This window comes from Denticeps clupeoides, chromosome 10 (genome assembly GCF_900700375.1).
Source record: "Denticeps clupeoides chromosome 10, fDenClu1.1, whole genome shotgun sequence".
In the NCBI taxonomy this organism is placed as follows: Eukaryota; Metazoa; Chordata; class Actinopteri; order Clupeiformes; family Denticipitidae; genus Denticeps; species Denticeps clupeoides.
This window is the reverse complement of record NC_041716.1, coordinates 11,021,759-11,042,407: the sequence shown is the minus strand read 5'-3', so window position 1 is coordinate 11,042,407 and position 20,649 is coordinate 11,021,759. Positions and strand designations below refer to the sequence as shown.

Genomic DNA, 20,649 nt, shown 5'->3' with positions numbered 1-20,649 from the left:
CAGATCTCAAAGGGACTATGGCCGGTGGCGGAGGAGATTTGCAGGTTGTGGGCCAGCTCCGCCCACAGGAGAAACCCGGGCCAAGTGCGTTGGTGTTCGGACGCGAAGCATCGCAGGTATCGTCCCAGCTGTTGGTTGGCCCTCTCCACCTGACCGTTGGTCTGGGGATGGTAGCCAGAGGAGAGGCTGCAGGTGGATCCGATAAGGCGACAAAACGCCTTCCACACAGCTGAGACGAATTGGGGTCCCCGATCAGAGACGATGTCTTGGGGGAACCCATGGAGGCGGACCACGTGTTGAAGCACGAGGTCAGCGGTTGTGGCAGAGGACGGTAGGCCGGGCAGGGCGACCAAGTGGACCGCTTTGGAGAAACGATCCACTATGGTCAGGATGGTGGTCATACCACTAGCTTCAGGGAGGCCGGTGATGAAGTCCAAGGCGAGGTGGGTCCAGGGGCGATGAGGAATGGGAAGGGGACGCAGGGGCCCAGCAGCCGGAGTGTTGGGAGTCTTGGCACGGGCACAGACATCACATGCATCCACGTAGGCCTGTACGTCCCGTCGTACTGAAGGCCACCAGAATGCTCGGCGAATGAAGGAGAGGGTCCGTTGGCGTCCTGGATGGCCTGAGAGGACGGAGGAATGGCCCCAATGCAGTACATCGGGCCGGCAGGTATTTGGGACGTACAGGCACCCGGGTGGGGTGTTGTCTGGGCCAGGGTCGGATGCCTGTGCTGCCCGGACCTTCGTCTCGAGGGACCACCGGAGAGGGCCTAGGATGCGATGAGGAGGATTGTGGCAGAAGGCAATGGTGATGGCAGTGCGCTCCCCACTCCAACACCATGCCCGACGACCAGGAGAGATGGGGTTCATGTAGGGACAACCAGGGGAACCCGAGGAGGAGTGGTGAGGTGATGATCTTGGTCACCAGAAATTGGATTTTCTCCACATGGGAGTCCAGCCGGAGTTGCAGAGGGACCGTACGGTGAATGATGGGTCCTGCGGAGATAGGATGACCATCCACGGAGGTTATTGTGAGAGGACTTGGGAGGAGTTCCAGGGGAATGTGATGTTGTCGGATGAAGGAGTGGTCTATGAAATTTCCAGCCGCCCCGGAGTCCACAAAGGCTGTGGTGGAGATGCTTCGCTGATTACATTCCAGGACGGCCGGGAGAGTGAGTCGGGAGGTCGGTGGCATCAGATGTGGAGGAAGGGGCCTAGATGGCCGTGCCGTGCTGATCTGCTGGGTGTCCCGTCTCCCCGGACGAATAGGGCAGGTCAGGCGGATGTGTGAGGGGGAAGCGCAGTATGCACACAAACCCTCCCGAAAACGCCGTTGCTTCTCTTCAGGCGTGAGGGTTGTCCGTCCCAGCTGCATGGGTTCCCCCCTATGGTCTGGAGGAGTGACGGTGGGCTGAAGTGGTGATAGAGGCGGTCGAGGGGTCTGATGCAGGGTCGGAGTGGGGGCCGCAGTTTTCGGGAGAGCCAGCAGATGGCGATCAATCCGCATTGCGAGTTGTATGAGGGCCTCATATGTTGCTGGCATCTCCCGACTGACCATCTCACCCCGAATTCGTGGGGCCAGTCCCTCATAGTACATCATCCGGAGGGCGTGGTCGCCCAGCGGAGTCTTTGCAGCCAGGGTCCGGAATCTGGCGGTAAACTGGCTGACCGATGAGGTACCCTGGCGCAGATGGTAAAGCTGTGACGCGACGTCTTCCACGCCGTCCGGATGACAGAAGGTGAGTTTTAATTCCTCCACGAATTCGGCATACGAGAGGGACGCAGAACTGGGGGAACTAATTCGCGCAGCCGCCCACTCTGCGGCGGAACCACCGAGCCGGGTTAGGAGTAAGGCAATTCGGGACCGGGCACTGGGGTAGCGGCTAGGCTGTAACTCGAAAATCAACGAGAGAGCGGTGAGGAGCACCTCGCCGCTCCCCTCGGTCCCGTTCCAGCGCTCCGGGAGCGGCAAACTGGGTTCGGGAACCGCGGGGGGGCGAGGGCTCTGCGCCACGCTCGCCGCTTCATGGTCTCGGTGCGCGGCGGTCACTTCCTGAACGCGCTGCCGCAGGAAGCGAACCTCCTGCGACAGACTTCCAAAAAGATTCTCCTGCCGCGCTATCCGATCGCACAAAGCAGCGAGTTGTGAAGCGCGTAATTCTGGCTCAGTCATTCTGTAACGCGAACCGGGACCAGAACAAGAGAGACGTGTAGGAGGAAACGAGAGACCTCGGTGCGGTGGGACGCAGGGAGGCAGGTAAGTTCCTCCGCGTTAATCTGCGAACGGGGACGGCGCGAGCCGCAACACCACACTGATGTTGTCGTTCGCGTATTAAGACACAAGACAGGGCAGGACAGAGTGACAGGAAGGAGTTCAGGTATCGGGAGAACAGAGAGGACAGGTACGGTCTTACTGGGAGCGGGTTTTCGGAGCCGAGTCGAATGGCGTGCGTCATTCAATGACTGAGCAATTGGCAGCTGCTCTCCAGCCTATTATATAGGAGTCACGTTACCTCGTTTCCGTGTTACTCCCGGTCACATGATTGGATCATGTGACAGTTTCATTGACACCACAGAAGCTGTCGTAGTTGCATCTTTTGTTGCTGTGTCACTAGCCCTGCTTGTCACTGTCATGTCTCATAAGGACGTGAAGACTACTTTTGACAGGACACAGTCTCTGTACCTGCCAGGATTCCGCTCCTGATGCCCGGGATGCCCTGGATCTGTGAGATGTTGTTGTTGATGAAATATTCATCACAGGTGGCGTTCAGGAACTCGGAGTCACAGAACATCTTCCAGAGTTTGGTGGTGACGGTGCCGTTGTCTCGCTCGATTGTCTTGGCGCACACGTCAAAGCCCTTCGACACCAGAATTCGGTTACCCAGTGCACAGACGCTGTTTTTGACAAAGTGAAAAAAAAGAATGATGATTCACACTTTGACAAGAATAATGTTCAATATGCGGAAAAAAAAACTTTACGGGAAATCCGGAGGGTCAAATGAAGACTTGATGACTCCGGCGTAGACAGCAAGGATGGACAGAATGACGCAGGCAAGGAAGACCAGGGCAAGTTTGTTGACGTACTTGACCCCAACAAACACAACTATGGACATGAGGGTAAGCACTATGGTGCCGTAGACGCGCATGTTGTTCAGCAGCGCGGCTTCGGCTTCTGGCCCCTCCAGTCCCTCCAGTTTAAAGATGGCTGCTGCTGGCACAATGTAAATCTGCAGATACGGAGAGAGAGAAAAGGAAGTTCAGGAAGGGCTTAAACACATCAGAGGACATGTCTGCTCAGTCAGTTTTTTCCTCCCTTTACAGTAACAACAACTAAAGGGAATAATATATGTTAGAATTATGGAAGGATATTAGAGATGATTTGAGATAATATGCATATGTTAATGTTTCCAGAGTAATCACAAGCAAACGCTATTTGATTCATTTATATTACAGCGTCCTTCTTACCAGCAGAATCTCAATGCAGCCTAGGATGTACATGGCTCCGGCGAAAGTGGTGCCCAGATAGAAACAGATGCCCACCGCGCCACCAAACTCAGGGCCCAGTGAACGAGATATCATGTAGTAAGAGCCACCAGCTAAACAACACACACAGACAGATGACCAGAAATTATAAAAATATCAGGTTAAAATCTACACCAGAGATCACATGAGTGATTTGGACGTTAATTATCATCAGATTCTTAAGTTCCTCCATGCACAACCAGAAATCAAAACTGGCCAATATGAATATCCCTTACCTCATACTGGGCAATCCTACTGAGAAATATTGCTTTGTGGCTCTTTTATTTCAAACTTTTATTTCATACTGACTTAACCTAATATGCAACATGTTTTGCTTCACAAAATGAATTTTTGTAGAGGTGCAAAGTATCAAGTCTAAAAAAACCCCACAACAGCTCCATTTAGCTGTAATGTAATGAAAGATTAAGACAGAGGTCACCAGGTCTGCATGCAAGCGTAAATGCAGAGCTGTGCTGGAGGCTGGGGCATTCTGCACCCATCTGACAAAAAAAAAAAAAAAAAAAACAACCTCTGCCCTTCTGGGAGGTATAAAAGTAACTGCCTGGAAAGAACCAGAGGACATTAGACCGCAGACCTTTCCCCTGGGTGCAGAGAGAAAAACAAACACTAGTGCACACAGACACTCACCTGGTACCACTCCATTTGTGGCAATCGCACTCATCGAGATGGCGGTCAGCATGGTCTAAAAATAGAGAAAACTGCATTCACCACTTAGCTTAAATAAATCAGGCATGAAGCCTTCGTTGAGGGTATTTTAACCCCTTGACACCACAGGACTCAGCTCCTGCTCATGATTTAATAACTACATGTTATTAACAGGACTGTCAATTGAATGTGTGAATCGCTGCATGTATTAATATGTATTGCATTCATAGCTATGTTTTGTTTACTTCGTGTGTGGGGCCTGACCCAGGATGCAGATGCGACATTCATCCTAGCCAGAAGGAGTTTCAGGGCAAATTCAGATGCCGCATCATTTGCATGCACATTATTTTCAAAAAAGGAAACATAGGAGCGACACACTTGCAGTGTGTTTCTGTGATGAGCCTGCCTCTGGTCTGGGCAGAGAGAGGAAATCAGTCACGACTGCATGAAAGTATTTAAATGACCATGTGACACATGGTTCTCTGTTTTTTAAAATAAAACAATGCTTGACTGATCTCTTGTACAGTAAAAAAAAACACTTAATCCATAACATGCTAGTGGGAAATTTGCATAAGATTTTACATCCGTCTTGTTTAATGTGATATTATAGTAAGCTTGCATACATAATCACATAAAATTGGTCAAGGCAGCCATGCATAATGTCTAGAAAGATCTATGACTGAATGACCATGGAAAAACAGCAAAGTGAAATCTGTTGTTGCAGGTAGCACTGGCTTCACACAAACTCCAGCATAAGCCCCCTCATCGAGTGGCGATAATGGCACTGCAGTCTGTGTTCTCCAGTCCTCTATCAGGTGATGATGTCGTGCGTGGCGACTCCAGGTGAAGAGATAAGGCTGTAATTGTTTAAGTGTTATCTGATGATGAGGCTCAAGGCCGGAGTGGTGTTGTTTGTCTCTAACGACCCATGAAATGCTCCTGCTGGCCTAATCTTGGGATTCACATTCCCGAAAACCAGCGGTAATCTCTCACTCAATCTCTGCGGTCTTGCCAGAGCTTTTATCGAGGTTATTAGTCTAGGAAAAGACAGCATTCATTCTTAGCATATGCTAATTCTGAGTACTTGAGAGTAAACCCTTCATTCAGTTGCTTAACACCAACCAGGAACAGAAATGCAAAAAGCACACAAGAAAAAAAAATTTCATCCACTATTCATAAGATCAGACGAAACCCTACACATTTGTGCAGTCAGCTATATATATCTAAATGTAGCCTCAGTGGCCAATAGTAAATTATTCTGCAGATTAATTTCCACTCAGGCCAAAACAGCGTGCATTTGCACATCCAGCTATGAATGTACAGCAGTGCGCTAAATTGTAGTCGCAATTATGTGCCGATGCATTTCAAATGATTGGACTTGGTCTTCTGGGAAAGAGGGAATTAAGGAGGATTTGTAGCGGTGGGATGGATTTCTGATATCAAAGAGAATTAATGTGGAAACAAACCCTCTGAGGGGCCAGGGACAACGTCCTGTGGGACGTACATACACATGCACAGAGAGTGAGAACAGGAGAGAGAGATCATCAGGCATGTGGAAATATTCACTGTGGTCCTGGGTTCTAAAACTGTGGTCCCTTCACTGTGCTTACAGAGAGTTCCAAGTGGAATGCATTCCTAATTAGCTCAGCACAACATAAAAACCCGTTCGAATGATTCCGTTTTTTTTATTCACAGATTAGTAAAACCAGAAGCGCCTGGGGGACTGAGGGAGAACGTGTGCATGTCTGTCTTATATTTACTGTGTGCGTGTCAGGTCTGCTTGTTTCTGAAAACCTTTTGTAGAGGATTTGGGGGGGGGGGGGGGGGGGGGTCAGCAGCATGAAAACATATGTGTGTGTGTCTGTGTGGCTGACCGTGGAACAGCACATGAAGACAATGGTGAATGTTCCCAAAACTCCTCCAATGCCAACCAGCCAAGTCATCCTCAAGAAGAGGATCACACCCAGGATGTTCTGCATACATGGCAGGTACACGCCCATCACAGTGCCCATGCGAGGGGCCTGAAAATTAAAAAAAGAACATGTTTTACCATCACAAATTCCTTAGATGTTGCTATCACTATTATAATTGTCGTTGTTTTTTTTTTTCATTGTACTTTATAATTTGTATGTGTTTAGTACATAACTCCATTCATATTTCTCGCGTATCAGCATCTGACGGGTTGTGGCGGAGGCTAAACTATTAGCCTCACTCATACAATGGAAAGGCGATAACTGATGTGTGTGTTGCTTGTCAGACTCATTTCAGACTTCTTCTCAATTAGTGGCAATACAAAAAAAAATTATAGAGTGTTATGATATGTTCTTTTGCAATCAATTTTGTCACGATCCAGACGTTTAATAGTTTGCATCATAAAACATACAGCTGAACAAAATCTAAACTTTAAAATCTTATTACTTTAAATGCTTTGTACAGTGCATGTACAGTATGCAGTATAGTACATGAACACGGTGCTTCTGGGGTGGTGATTTATGAAATGAGGTCCCCAGGGCAGGGATATGATGTGACAAAACGGGTCCCGGCCAACCAGCCCGCTCATCAGCCAAGCGCGTGCCCTCATTTAAGAGAAAACTGATGAGTCACGATGTTTAGCAAGGGCGACAGGGAGACATTTTAAAACTTCACACTCAGAGAAGCCGAGCTGTTGCGGACGAGCCAACGCAACTGCATTTTAAATAGCAGCACATGGGAGAGGGGAAAACTGCAATGCAGCTCGCGTCCATTCATTTTTCCCTCATTCCAGTACAACCAGTGTTATTCTCTGTTGATGGGCATTTTGACTCAAGACCATGATGTAACTATGCGATATTGCCTACCGTTCCACTCCCACTCATGCATTAGTATTTAACCAGTCTAGGCTGTATCATGCTGCGTGGTCCTGGGGTGAATATTGCCTGTCTGACCCGTTGACCTTCACCTGTGTTCTGAACTCATCACACACTCCTGTACATCCTTATAAGGACACACTTGAAATTGGACCAGTGGCAATTCTTGAGCCATCGTCAGTGTAACTCTGCATTCTACTATAAAAATCGGTGAATTTTTGTGATATGTTTGTATCCGTTTGCTGTGGGGTTTTTGTGCCTAGTGTATCCACGTTGCCTGTTTCCCCTGAATTTTGCTTACACTCGTGCCTGGGCCCTCTGTTCCTGCTATGACGGTCAGAATGCGTTGTGTTACTGGTTTCACGATTGCTGACATGTATTGTGCTGCAGCTTGCTGTACCTGTGTTGCGGGTTTCTTGCGCGCCTCCTCGTTGTTTTCAGCCTCCTCATGCTCCTTGCTCCCCTGCGTCAGGTTGGAGTAGTTGGCCAAACTGCTGAGCAGAGAGGAGACCATGGGGCTGGTGTCCATCTCCTCCTACAGACAGAAACAGAACAGAACGACCACACAAATTCGAAGATATGAAAGAATACACATTATACAGAACAATAATAATAATAATTGAAATAAAAGCCCAGCTCTGAGCAACTGGTTATCAGTCACATTCAGATTTATTCATCTGTACATGAAAATGTGTGCCCATCACCCTTGGTGATCAGTGGGTGGCCATGACAGGCAGCCAGGGAGCAGAGTGTCTGGGGACGGTACTTTCCTCAGTGGCACCTTGGTGGTTTGGGATTCGAACCAGCAACCTTCCGATTACAGGTCTGTTTCCTTAACCGCTAGGCCACCACCGCACCCCAATGTGAACGTGAAGTGATGTACTGTGTGCGTTTTATGTAAATGATGAGTTTGTGCGAATACCTCAAAGAGTGCCATGTTTTTCCCATCGTACTGTTGGCTTTTCTCCACATCGCTGCTGCTGGTGCTGTTGATGAATGGGCTGCTTTCTTTGGGGTTTCCATCACCTGTACACACACACGCACAAAGTGAGGGGAAATACGTGAGAATGTGCATAATGGCACAAAAAATAAGCAGTTTGTGTTCAGATTTCATGCTTCTGCTTGCCACAAGACATTGGGGCTCCCAGTGCAGACACACACAAACACACACAAACCTATATTTAGCATATCCATGGCACAAAGCTAGTGCACAGGCCACAGCTCTCTGCTTTTCTCTCCATATTTCATCCCGTTCTGCTTTTCTGTTCTCACTCTTTCATCCAGCACACTCGCTTCCTCCCCCATCCTTCCTCTCAGACTGTAGGAGGAATAATAAAGAGTCACTGCAGTGCTTCAGCCAGCACAGTCCCAGGACACAGAGAGCCAGGCAGTGCTCCGCATTGTGAGTGTGTGTGTGTCTGTGTTCTGTCTGCACCCAAATCTGTCTTAAGTGTGTTTATTTATGAGTGTGTAAGGAATCCCGATTTAATGTCTGATAATAGAACAGCATCTGTGATCAATCATCAGACATTTACTCTAACCAAATGAATTCTGGGAGACTTTAACCTAACCAAAATTAATAGAAAATTAATATATTAATACAATTAATATTGACATTACAATTACCATATAAAATTACCACATGCCCCAACCATAACCGAATCAATACATATAGTGTCTGTGTTTGTCCTATAACATGAAGTTTGACTTCAATGCGGAGAGTTTAACAAGGTGACTGATGATGAAGTGCAACATCAATCTCCAGATGACTTTTGTGAAGAGATGTGTCACCGTAGTGTCCTTCATGCATAAAAAGAATATGGGGTATGGAGTTGTAAAGAAATACAAATAAAAGTGTGCCTGAGAACCGATAGACTCAGGAGTGCCTGAGGGACGTTATTAAGTCTCTGTAATTCTCCCGCACTTTGCTCCTGTGGTGTGACCTTTCTTGCCTAGCGTGATGACCTTCAGATGTGGTCAGTTCTGACTGGCGTCAGCAGCTCGTGTGCTTCGGCATCTGCTGCAGGGGGACCTGTGCAGGTTTGAGTGGTTGCTTGGTTTCGCTCGGGACGCGTCCATATTGCCACTTACTCAGGATTGTGGAGCGGCACCTTGCTAGCAGCGTACGGGGGCAATGAGGCGTGTTGCCGGGGGACATATGGTGACGTCACCCATCTGTCCTGCGCCAGGGGAAGATGGATGTGACCTCTGTGGAGAGGTGCTTCATTTACCTACAGCCCCGCAGCCCACCACCCGACCCATCCATCTGGCTCAGAGGGCCCACTGAGACCCTCTCCTTCATTTAACTTCTCCCTCTCTGTCAGTGTTAGAGTGTCACATCTGCGTATACTATAGTGCATATTGTAGAGTCACCTTATTTTTTTGTCGAATGACTGTGCACAAACTGTGTGTGCTGATCTGTCACATGAGGAATACTTGTCTATTGTACATCTATCATTTTACATACCGCAAAATGTCTTTACCTATGCAAAAAATATATTATTATTAAAATCACAAAAATTATTGCTATGTTACAAAATTCTCAATCCTGTAAACCATGAAAAGATTGTATTTCCTAAAGAATATGAAACCAAACTACTGAAAACTCACTTCAAACACCTCTCCAAAGGTGAACAAGTAAGACGTACTATGTTCTGTAACTGCTGGGATAGAAGCGTGAACAGTTCTGTGGAGCCCAAACATCTTGAAGACTGGAAACAAAAAATGGCTTTCAATACCAAATACACTGAAAATAAAGTTTGTGTGTAGGGGGCTTGCCTGTCCTGTATAATTATGTCTGCAGCATCATGGTTCTGTCAGCGTGCCAGTGTGTCCGCAGAGTCCTTGAGACTCGAGGCAGTTGTGATTAATGTTCCTCTGAAGTGAACCAAAGGCATATACAGCTCTTTCACCAGTCTCTCCTCTCACTTCAATTCTGCATCCTTTTCAGTTCAGTTCTCAGCACTAGTTTACACTCCTTCATACTGTAAATTATTTGGTTATCCTAACTTACACCACAGGCCACCCACACAATTTTAAAAATAAATCAAGGAACAATGTAGGCTACCTCAAAAAAAAATGGAATACTCAAAACGAATCTATAATCTTAATATTTGGAGTCTGCAGTAACAAATATTGAACATCAGATGTGTGTCTGTAATGCATTGACATTGGTGCTGGAAACATTGGAGTCACAACATTTACTTTGCATACTCAAAAATGTGCTGGAATGTTTTGGACACAATTTAATTCCAAAAATTGCTTGAAAACATGGAATGAATTCGTGGTGCAGCGATAAAGGCTAACGGAGATTATTTCAATGAAAGAAAGAAAGTGAAGTGATTGTCATTGTGATACACAGCACAGCATATGGTGCACACAACAAAATGTTTCTTCTGTTTTTAACCCATCACCCTTAGTGAGCAGTTAGCAGCCATGACAGGCGCCCGGGTCGGTGCTTTGCTCAGTGGCACCTTGGCCAATCAGGATTCGAACCAGCAATCTTCTGACTGATTACGGGGCTGCTTCACCACTTCCCCAAGAGACTTGAGATTAAATTATACTTATAGTATACAGTACAGGCCAAAAGTTTGGAATACACCTTCTCATTCAATGTGTTTTCTTTATTTTCATGACCATTTACGTTGGTAGATTCTCACTGAAGGCATCAAAACTATGAATAAACACATGTGGAGTTATGTACTTACCAAATTGGAGACCTGGTCTCCACAGTCACCAGACCTGAACCCAGTCGGGATGGTTTGGGGTGAGCTGGACCGCAGAGTGAAGGCAAAGGGGCCAACAAGTGCTAAACACCTCTGGGAACTCCTTCAAGACTGTTGGAAAACCATTTCAGGTGACGACCTCTTGAAGCTCATCGAGAGAATGCCAAGAGTGTTCAAAGCAGTAATCAGAACAAAGGGCGGCTATTTTGAAGAAACTAGAATATAAAACATGTTTTCAGTTATTTCACCTTTTTTTGTTAAGTACATAACTCCACATGTGTTCATTCATAGTTTTGATGCCTTCAGTGAGAATCTACCAATGTAAATGGTCATGAAAATAAAGAAAACACATTGAATGAGAAGGTGTGTCCAAACGTTTGGCCTGTATTGTATGTAGTTTCATTTCAATTAAAAGATAGCCAGCTAAGAATACAGATTTCTTGTCAATTGTATTGAATACAGTGTACAGCTTCCTCCTAGTTTTTAATTTTCCTGTCATGTTCTTGCTGATCTTTGCTGTTTGCTTTGGGAATTTTCCCCTTGCAGCAATCGGTATATCAATTTACATTAAACAAGCCCATTGCTACGGTGTGAACCAGAGTAAAATCAATAGGAAGCATGTTCAAGAAACCAAAACATGTCATTATTGCGGTGAAGCTGCATCACTGCTTTCTTTCTGCTAAGCCAGTCAGTGCTGCAACTTCCTTCGTTCATCTAGGTGATCAGAGTTAAAAGAGCTTATGAGAATTGGCCAGTGGGTTGCAAAGATCCAGTTTTACAGAGACCTTTGAGTTCATCCTCACTGGCTTGGCAGTATGCAATCAGCGGAAAAGGTCACGACTGCAGCCTGCTCACCTTCAGGGAACTTTACAATAGGAGTATGTGAAGAAGATGTTCTTTCACTGCTTTAGCTATATTTCTCACACTGAACTGTTCCCACTGTCAAAGTAACACAAACTTAACCATTCTTATTCGTTCCTTGTGACTTGCTGAATGCAGAATATAGAATACTGTACTCACCTAAGTTCCCACTACAGTAAAAAAAACACTTCTCTACATTTATCAGGCGCCCTTATCCAGAGCGACTTACAATCAGTAGTTACAGGGACAGTCCCCCTTGAGCAACTCAGGGTTAAGCGTCTTGCTCAGGGACACAGTAGTAGTAAGTGGGGTTTGCGCCTGTGACTGCGGTCTTCTGTTTCATAGGGGAGGCCACTCCCACCCTACCTACCATCATAACGTGCATCACACGACTCTCTGCAAAAAATCAGCAAAATTGTGGATGTCTCAGACTGGGTGGATTCAGAAAAACTAACACAACAATCAGATTACTTTGACCACAAGCACACAGGGAGCAAACACGCAGGCTTTGTTAAAAATCCCAATGACCGCATATCCTGCTAAAACAGAAGATTTCACTCATAATAGAATGATCAGTAATGTAGATGTTGCGGCAATTCTTCACAAATCTGCCTGTATGAATGCAGCACAAACGAAACACTCATTAAAAGAATAAAATCAGCATTTGCTGTGAAAAACAGTCCCATTGAAATAACTAGTATTTTCAGGATATGATCATGGTTGGTCATTGTAATGAGGTGCAACAAATAATAGATCACTCGTTATCAAGATGTGAAACATAAGTGTCACGGATCCAGCACTGGCGAAGATGGTGAGGACGCATTTGCACGACTTGAAAAAACACACATTGTAACATCAGACAAGACATGCCGCATACAACGAAGCATGAGGACGTGATACAAACTAGATAGTTATATACAAGCGGGAAAAGGGGCACACAATTAGGAAACGAGGGGATGACTATTCACAGCAAGCTCCAGGCGTGGATCTGGAGTAACCCATATGGTCCAACCATGACAGTAAGATATGAATGGTTCATGTCATGTTTGTGACAAATGAATTTCTATGCAGCCATATCCACGTTTCACTGCAGGCAAAGGTTTTGGGTTGGTGCACTCCAAGCAGCTGGTAATGATCATTTAAAGCAAGAATATGCAATTCAAACTGCCTTTTAATCATACAGGACATTTTAATACCCATTTGTCCTTTTATGATTATTTTCACTCTTTTTCACTTACATCAGCTCTAATTTATACTTCCATACTTCCACATCTGCCCCTGATATTCAACTCACCCACCATCATTTATTCACCACCTCTCTAAATAAATAAAACAGTTCTATGCGTGGTGCTGCCATTCAGCAGGGGGACAGCGTGGTGGAACCTGCAGCGTCCTAATGTGTCCTTGAGTTGGGAGAACAGCAGGAAAGCATCACTTCACATCAGTTTAGTTCGATGCACCTCTGCTTTCTGTGAAATGTGTAGCTCACACTGGCACATATATAACATTTTCTCTTTATTTCTATTCAAAAGCATTCTATATGACAACAGTAAGTATGGTATGTATGCAGGCTAAAATGTTTTGGATTTAATTTCTGCCACTGGAATATATGTCAAAGTAGCACAGAGTAAAAAAAAAAGCTTCTGCATCTGAATCTGTCTATGACATAATTTTTTATTTTTTTGGTGTGCAAGACCCAAGGTTTCCTAAACCACAGGTTCTGGGTAGGTCCAGACAAGAACTGCTTTCCTCTACAATTTACAAAATCCTGCAAACTGAAAGCAAGAAGGAACCAAATAGATAAAACCCTGCTCTGAGCTAATGTTAACCATGCACCTATATAAGAGGTGAGTGAACAAAATGTTTGCTGTATAGCTACACTCGTTTGATATAGTGTCTCATGCATCAAGGCCAGCCTACAGAGGATGTCATTGTACTGTTTCACTGGCAACTCTGCCAGCAGACAGCCCTAATTACTTCAAATTATAAAGGTCATTATAATTAGTAATTACCCACCATAAACCTTAAGAATAATTTACACACAGAGATTGCTCCATGCTGAATGTGTTTTTAGAACAATTATTAATATGTTGCAGAAAATAATTATAAATATTTTGCAGAAAGTAATTATAAAAATGATTTACACTGTGTAATTAACAATAATATAGTAGATAACACATCATAATTTGATAACAGGTTATTTTATTTTCTTTCAAGCAAATCACAAAAATTTGCTATTTGGCATTTATTTTTTCTTATATTCAATGTGTCCAGTTATCTGTCACTTTCTCAAGATTGTATGGCAATTAATCCATGTAATGTGTATAAATGGAAAAAAAATGTAAGTGCTTTTAAATAAGAGAGAAAGTGGCTATAGCGCAGTTTGCTATGTATGTCTATTGAGGACATACACTTTTACATTTTTTCATTTCGTTATCTAGAGATTATGACTTAATTTATCTCGAGGAAACAATAATTGTTTGTTTATTTTGTTTTGTTTGAACTAATTTGGTTGGTTTGAGCTAATCTGCTGCTAAATTCAGTATCATGGATGAACGCATTCATTATTTTTTTAATCAGTGGGGATGAAAGTTGCATCTTTACTAAATCGGTGAATCGGTGTAAGGCCATATCTTTTAAAATTCCCTGTACTGTTGCCAGAGTTGTTCCTGTGAAATAACAACTTTTATTTTCTCAACAGTACATGAATATGCGTGTCCTCTATGGACTTTCATAGTTTCCTGAGTATTTTGCTTCATTTTTTCTTTTGAGCTGTGTTGTCATTACTTTTTTGCCTTGGCAAAAGGATCACATAGGATCACCACCAAGTATGCCCCTTTGGTGGGGACAAATTGCATTTTCACTTGCCTAAACATTTGTTACCATTAGTGACATTTTCCAAATCTCCATAATTACCATGAATACCATGCTGCACCTTCCGAAATAAACGGCACATTGGCATGCTTCTCATAAGCGGTCACAAGGCGCAGCTTCTTCTGCTGTTACCCCGAAACTCATGCAGAGTGCCTCTTTTCAATTCACACAGGCTTTGTTCAGTGCTCCTGTGGGATATTAAGAAGTAGAATTTTTGGAGTGTGAGAGAGTGTGCTGATTTCAGCCGGCAAGGGCGGGTGAGGCGACGGTGTGAAAGACTACTAAAAATGAGGTTATGACAGAGGCGCTGTGAGCGGCCGGCAGCGTGATGCTCCTCTGTGCCGTTTTATCTTTGCAATGTCCCCTCCCACCTGGAGCCAGAGTAATCCACTGCATTTTAAATCTGCTCTTAAAACCATTTTTAGCTTTTTGGCTTAGATTTAATCAGCTTTTTTTTCTTAATATTTTTCTGTACCGCACATGCATTTTTTTTATGATTTTGCATTATTTATTTATTCATCTGGAAGTTGCTCATTTTATGACCCATGGTGCACTAACCGTTCTCTGTCTGTGTGTGGCTCAAAATGTTGGGTCATGTGGGGATCTGAATAAGGAATGCAGTGTCACATTCCCACACTCATCCACACTCAACAACATAACAAGAAACAATGCAACTATTGTTAAATTGTTATTTAACAATTGCCTGAAAAATTTTGCTTAGAAACAAAGATGAATGCTATACCTGCTAGTTCCTGTCTACAGTGTTTATTGTCCAACAGCCATAGACGGTGGTATCACTGCAATAATTCACAACCAGACAGTTTGAAATAAACCGTGAGATATTCATATCAAATTAACAGTTATGTCTCTGTCTCAGATTTCACATATGGACTACTGATGCATTCTTATGCTGGTGCTTCTTTGATCTTTGGACATCAAACATCCCTCCAGGATTTTCCAGCGAATGCCTGATTTCATGACAATGTTTTGGAACGCTTTGGAAAATATTACCCGATCTAAGATGTGTGATGTGAATTCAGGTGGACTGTGCCTGACTAATTTAGATCCCAATTTTAATCTGTTAAAAGACATACCTGAAAAGAAAACCTAATCTTTTTTTTTTTTTTTAAATTCTAATGGTCTTTGTGCATGTGGAGTACCAGAAGTCACATTTTGGCTGAACAGTGTTAGTGACAGCAGCCATTGTCTATGCACCTGATGACCACAAAGTCACAGGTTCAAATCCTATGGATAAGGTTGTCTGATAAATGCCATAAATGTAAATGTGAACTGATTGGGCTTGGTTGAATTTACATTCATTGTTGAGATTACAACATTGCACCGGGAGGGACTGAATATGCCTGCTAACTATCAAGCTACAGCCTCCCCCAAACAAGAAGTACCAAAAGCCAGCAAATGGCTTGAAGTCTCATGACGAGAAAGTCCTTATTGGGGCAGGATGTCTTCCTGTGTCTGGATAAGGCAGAGATATCAAAGGACAATCCTGATTGGTCTGTGAACTTTTTGGGAGTATACTCGAATGTCGAGTATAAACTGAATTTTCTCTTGTGGGCTGCACTCTCTTCTCTTCCTCCTCCATTTGGGCCTTTCTTTCTCTCCCTGTTTCTCCTGGGCCAGACGGCCTTTTCTCTCTCTTCCTCTACGCCTTTCTATCCCTTTCTGCTTTCTTTTATTTTGGATTTTTCTGTAACATTGGTACCATTTTTACGTACAATATGTCCATGTAACTGCATTAGTAGAAACTGTTCATTCTTGTAACCTCCATTGTTGCCATGCCTCTTTATGTCCAGGTAACATCAAATTGTTTTAAACATAGTGCTTGTTTTTTTACACCTGCCATTGGTTGGAAATTACCCATCCATTCAAACTTAATTCCTGACATTAATATAAATCTCACATCCCAATCTAAAGCAGAAGCTCTAATTAAAAGCCGGTGAACGGCTTCTGATAATAAAAATTTGTGATTTTATAAAACTATCGCAAATTGTTTCACAAACTTTTACATATATGATATATGTAATATTTACCCAAACTATAAAAATACAATGTTAATTAATGAACTATTATAACATTCTTACTTCCAATATTACATTTGTGTCACAATGTTATGTGACATGTGAATTCATCAATGCAGCTATTTAATTATTCACACAATAACACGAAAGGCTGTGCTGTACTGTGAAATGTTGTCATTGATTTCAGTGTAATTTTTAATCGGCAGCAGTAAATGATAATATAATGTGCAATGTGTATGTAATATGAGCTTTAGGACATTGGCTTTATTGGCTTTAGGACAAACCTCATTTTAACTGTGCCAGAGAACAGAGAACTGAGGGTAGCCTAGCAACCTTCATGAGGAATGTCAGTCATCGATGACCAGGTTTGGATATGTCTCGTAGAAAATCTACAAACAACATTGAACCATACGCTCAGAAAAGCAGAACAACATCACCAATGCAGGACCAGGGAAGGGAGAAAACCAACATTTAACGGGTTCTAATTGCCCACACTGAACGAGCTGCATCTGGGGAGTGATTAGAACCCTTCTGTGTGTGTGTGTGTGTGATGTGCAGCACCTGGCTAGTCCAGGACTGCTGTGGCATCACAGTTCCAATAAAATGTCATCATTCTCAGACTACCTTGCAACAGCCTCATCTGTGGGATGGTGCAATTGGGGATCCATTCCTGCACTGACTTAATAGAGGTTTGTCCTAAAGCCAATTTCTTTATTCTGCAATGCACTGAACCAATGAAATACCAACACTGGGGCTTTCACTCTTAATGTGAAACACTTACTCATTTGTGTATCTTTCTTTTATGGACTATTTTTTACATTGTAGAACAAAAGAAAATATATATATATATATATTTGAGGCTGTTTAAAGCATGAAACATTTGCTGTGTTAACACACTCTTCACATTTCACACCCACTTTAAGGGGGACAATGAGAAGGTTTATTTTTTCAGAAGGATGAGAGCACTTGTTTGCTGCTTTTTCTTTACTCATGTTAATGATCATGAATTGGTGCTGCTTACATACTTTGTTCTCACCTGTTTTAGAAAAATAATTAATTCTCTTGCCCCAAAGACAACTTTAGACTATAATTGTAATGTAATCATACAATTTTGTTTGTGTGTTTCGCTGTTTTATGCATGTACCCATATGCAGATGCATAATCCACACAGTCCTGTGATTACGGCCGACTCTTTGTAGGTCAGACGTCACAAGGAGGAAGAGAAGGCAAAACTGACCCATATTCATCCTGCCTATGGCCAGTACACATGCGCACAAAACCACACAAATGCACTCAAGCACACATACACATGGAGACACACACAAGCACAGGGATTCAAAGAGATTTTTGGGCTGACGCAGTCATGAACAAATGTCTAGGAGGCAGAGATTAGAAGGTGGCTTTATCTGCAGCACCCTGGCTCTGAACCCAAATCCTCAACAGAGCTCATGTGGTTCACATTCCCACCTCAGGAAGGAACTCTACTCCATTATGAACACATCCACATCCCACGGTTGCGCTTTAATCTGTGAGGGCTGCACAAATCCACAGGGTTTCAGAATCTTTGTCATTTTGAGTTAAGCTCTTGACCTTTAGCCCTTGATATTTTACCATGACTGTGGTCCACAGACAGGGCAGAACATTTTTAAGTGTTGTTTTTAAAGTGTATTTTAGAGAACACTGTAAAAATGTGTGAAAAGGGAGAAACAGAAGTAAAAAAAGTGAGTGATCTATCTTTACATTACATTAGAACATTTCCTTCTGATGAGAGTGACGCATCTTGAGAACTTCACAACACACTCTTTCGAACCAAATCTGCTATTATCCTGGAGTGCTGAATGACCGCTCATCACTGTAAAAGAGGATACTTTGCCCTCAAATTGCAGCAGTCACTCATCCAATCTTGAAATATAAGGGTTTATTTAAAATAATCTTCATTTGAATCTTTAGCCGTCAAGTATAACCCAGTCATTATACTTTAACCCTTTAATGCTGTGCGTGTCATATTTGAGACATTTGTTTCTGAGACACATTGCATTACCATGAGATTAAAAAAAAAAAAAAACTTTTGTATACTATCTGACACTTGTCTTCCTTTTGCACTACAACAATTCTCACATACAGCTGGTAGAAAGGGAGATTTAGTGGTAAATCCCTCAATTGTTGTCATTTGTTGTTTTGGATCTTATACATATATATTTGTCTTCCATAATACAGTGTTTTGATTAATCAATAACACAATAATACAGATTGAAATGTGATATTTACAACAAACAATTAGACTTAGAATTCATAAATATCTATGTTATTGATAATTTATAGATGGCTAAATGGAAGTTCACTTGCTTCATGGCACACTGAAAAGAGTTTAACATTTAAAACTTGATTTGTGTACTGTGAATATATTTATTATTTTAATGTTGGTAAGAGTCCAAATTGTCAATCAAAAGTGTAGTTTTTATTGAACAAAAATTTATTAATTGCTTGTCCAATAGCAAATAATTCTGATAATCTCACTATCAATAGTAATTATTTTGGGATTGAGGGACAGTGACGCCACTCTCACTAAGGCAGAGGTCGCCACCACTGGTCCCCTCCATGTGACATGCTTATTACAAAAATGGAGAGTTTACAGCAGCTTTCTAAAAGCCTAATCCAACAACAGATCAGAGTGATAATCCAACAGCTGCCTGATTCACCGCACTTTGAGCCGCTCTGCCAAAAAGAACAAACCTGTCCTCTCCCATCCATGCAGCACAGAGCCTGAACTAATCCCAACACTCATTCAGTTATTCAAATTCTCCATTCATATAATCTCAGTTTGATCACAATCAATATGTGCAAAAATTAGGCTTGATGAAATTATGAGTTGATGCACTTTTCTTACATTTTGCGATTATAATCAATACATCAGTATTTTTCATGCATAAATATAGCCTAAAAATGGTGAAATTGGAAAAACTTAACTCTGTGTCATATCACAATCCCTGATTGTGAACATGCAAGGTAACTGTCAGGAGATCAAGACGACTAAGCACACAGTGCTTGCATGATTTAAAATATCCAGTTGATCAAACATTACAATTCAAGACTGCATTGAACAGAATGCTGACTAAATGAAAAGCAAATGCTCATATAGCTATGCATCTAAGTGCCCTGATCAAAAATCAAAATTAGGACACAGGCCACACCTCGAGTCAGTTCTTCATGCTGTTCTCACCTAGCCTTGAACACACAACACTATACCAAAGGGACAAAATCCCTCTTCAAATGCCATCAACGCACTTAGCAGGTAGTGCCTTCCTGTACGTTTCTGGTATGTGTGTGTGTGTGTGTGTGTGTGTGTGTGTGAGTACATTTACAGATATGTGGAAAAAGATAAAGGATCTGTGTTTATTTCTATCTTTTATGCCATATATAAACAAAGAAAGAGTTCCAGAAGCTGGAGGGTGGCTGTGTGTCCCTCATACCCACTTTAACATCACACAGGTCTGTTCCTGGTTCCATTCTATAGTCAGAAAAAGAGGCAGCGATGAAGAGAAGGAGGATGACACAGTACTTTTATCTTCCCTCGGAGCGCAGTCCTCTGTGACTCTGTGTCCTCCATGCTCGATAACACAGAAAGCTGAAGAGCACATTGGGCACAGAAGAGATAGCAAGGAGGTGAAGGCAGTGTTGTGCTCTGGCCAGCCATTGGTTCTGGCATTCATGTTATGATATTAATGATATTAATTTGGGGTGTGTCATGTTGCTGGTCCTCTATTGCTTAATGGAATCCTGTCTCACATAAAAAAAGTTCACTAATGGTTTGAGGAATGTGACAAAGAGTTGCTGGCTTGATCTCTGAATCGTCTATGCCTTGGTCTGAACAAGCCTGTGGGATGTGCAGGAGAAACAACCCTGTTTCCTGGAGGTCCCACCCCACAATTGCTAGCACCGTTGGACACGTCCAGATGTCTTATGTCTCAATGGGACTATTTTGGGGGCAAATTTGTGATCATGCTGGTGACTTTGATATTATGTCTGATCATGTATATTATTTGGCAATGCCTTTATTGGCATTTCACTGTCGTTATTTCCACCATTCTGTTAAATTCCAAGCAGCAAAGTGATAGTA

General features: G+C 43.1%; 1 protein-coding gene across 4 annotated transcripts in view; it reads right to left on the bottom strand.

The window, feature by feature from the left end:
* The window catches only part of slc12a5b (solute carrier family 12 member 5b), a 50,090-nt gene that overhangs the window by 13,208 nt on the left and 16,233 nt on the right, over positions 1-20,649 (bottom strand). For all 4 annotated transcript variants that reach the window (XM_028992766.1, XM_028992764.1, XM_028992763.1 and 1 more), the window contains exons 2-8: positions 7,959-8,062; positions 7,437-7,571; positions 6,065-6,211; positions 4,173-4,227; positions 3,468-3,598; positions 2,982-3,229; positions 2,686-2,897 (exon numbers count right to left, since the gene is read on the bottom strand). In XM_028992766.1, coding sequence (XP_028848599.1) covers positions 2,686-2,897; positions 2,982-3,229; positions 3,468-3,598; positions 4,173-4,227; positions 6,065-6,211; positions 7,437-7,571; positions 7,959-8,062 — 1,032 coding nt within the window. The remainder of the gene's footprint in view (positions 1-2,685; positions 2,898-2,981; positions 3,230-3,467; positions 3,599-4,172; positions 4,228-6,064; positions 6,212-7,436; positions 7,572-7,958; positions 8,063-20,649) is intronic.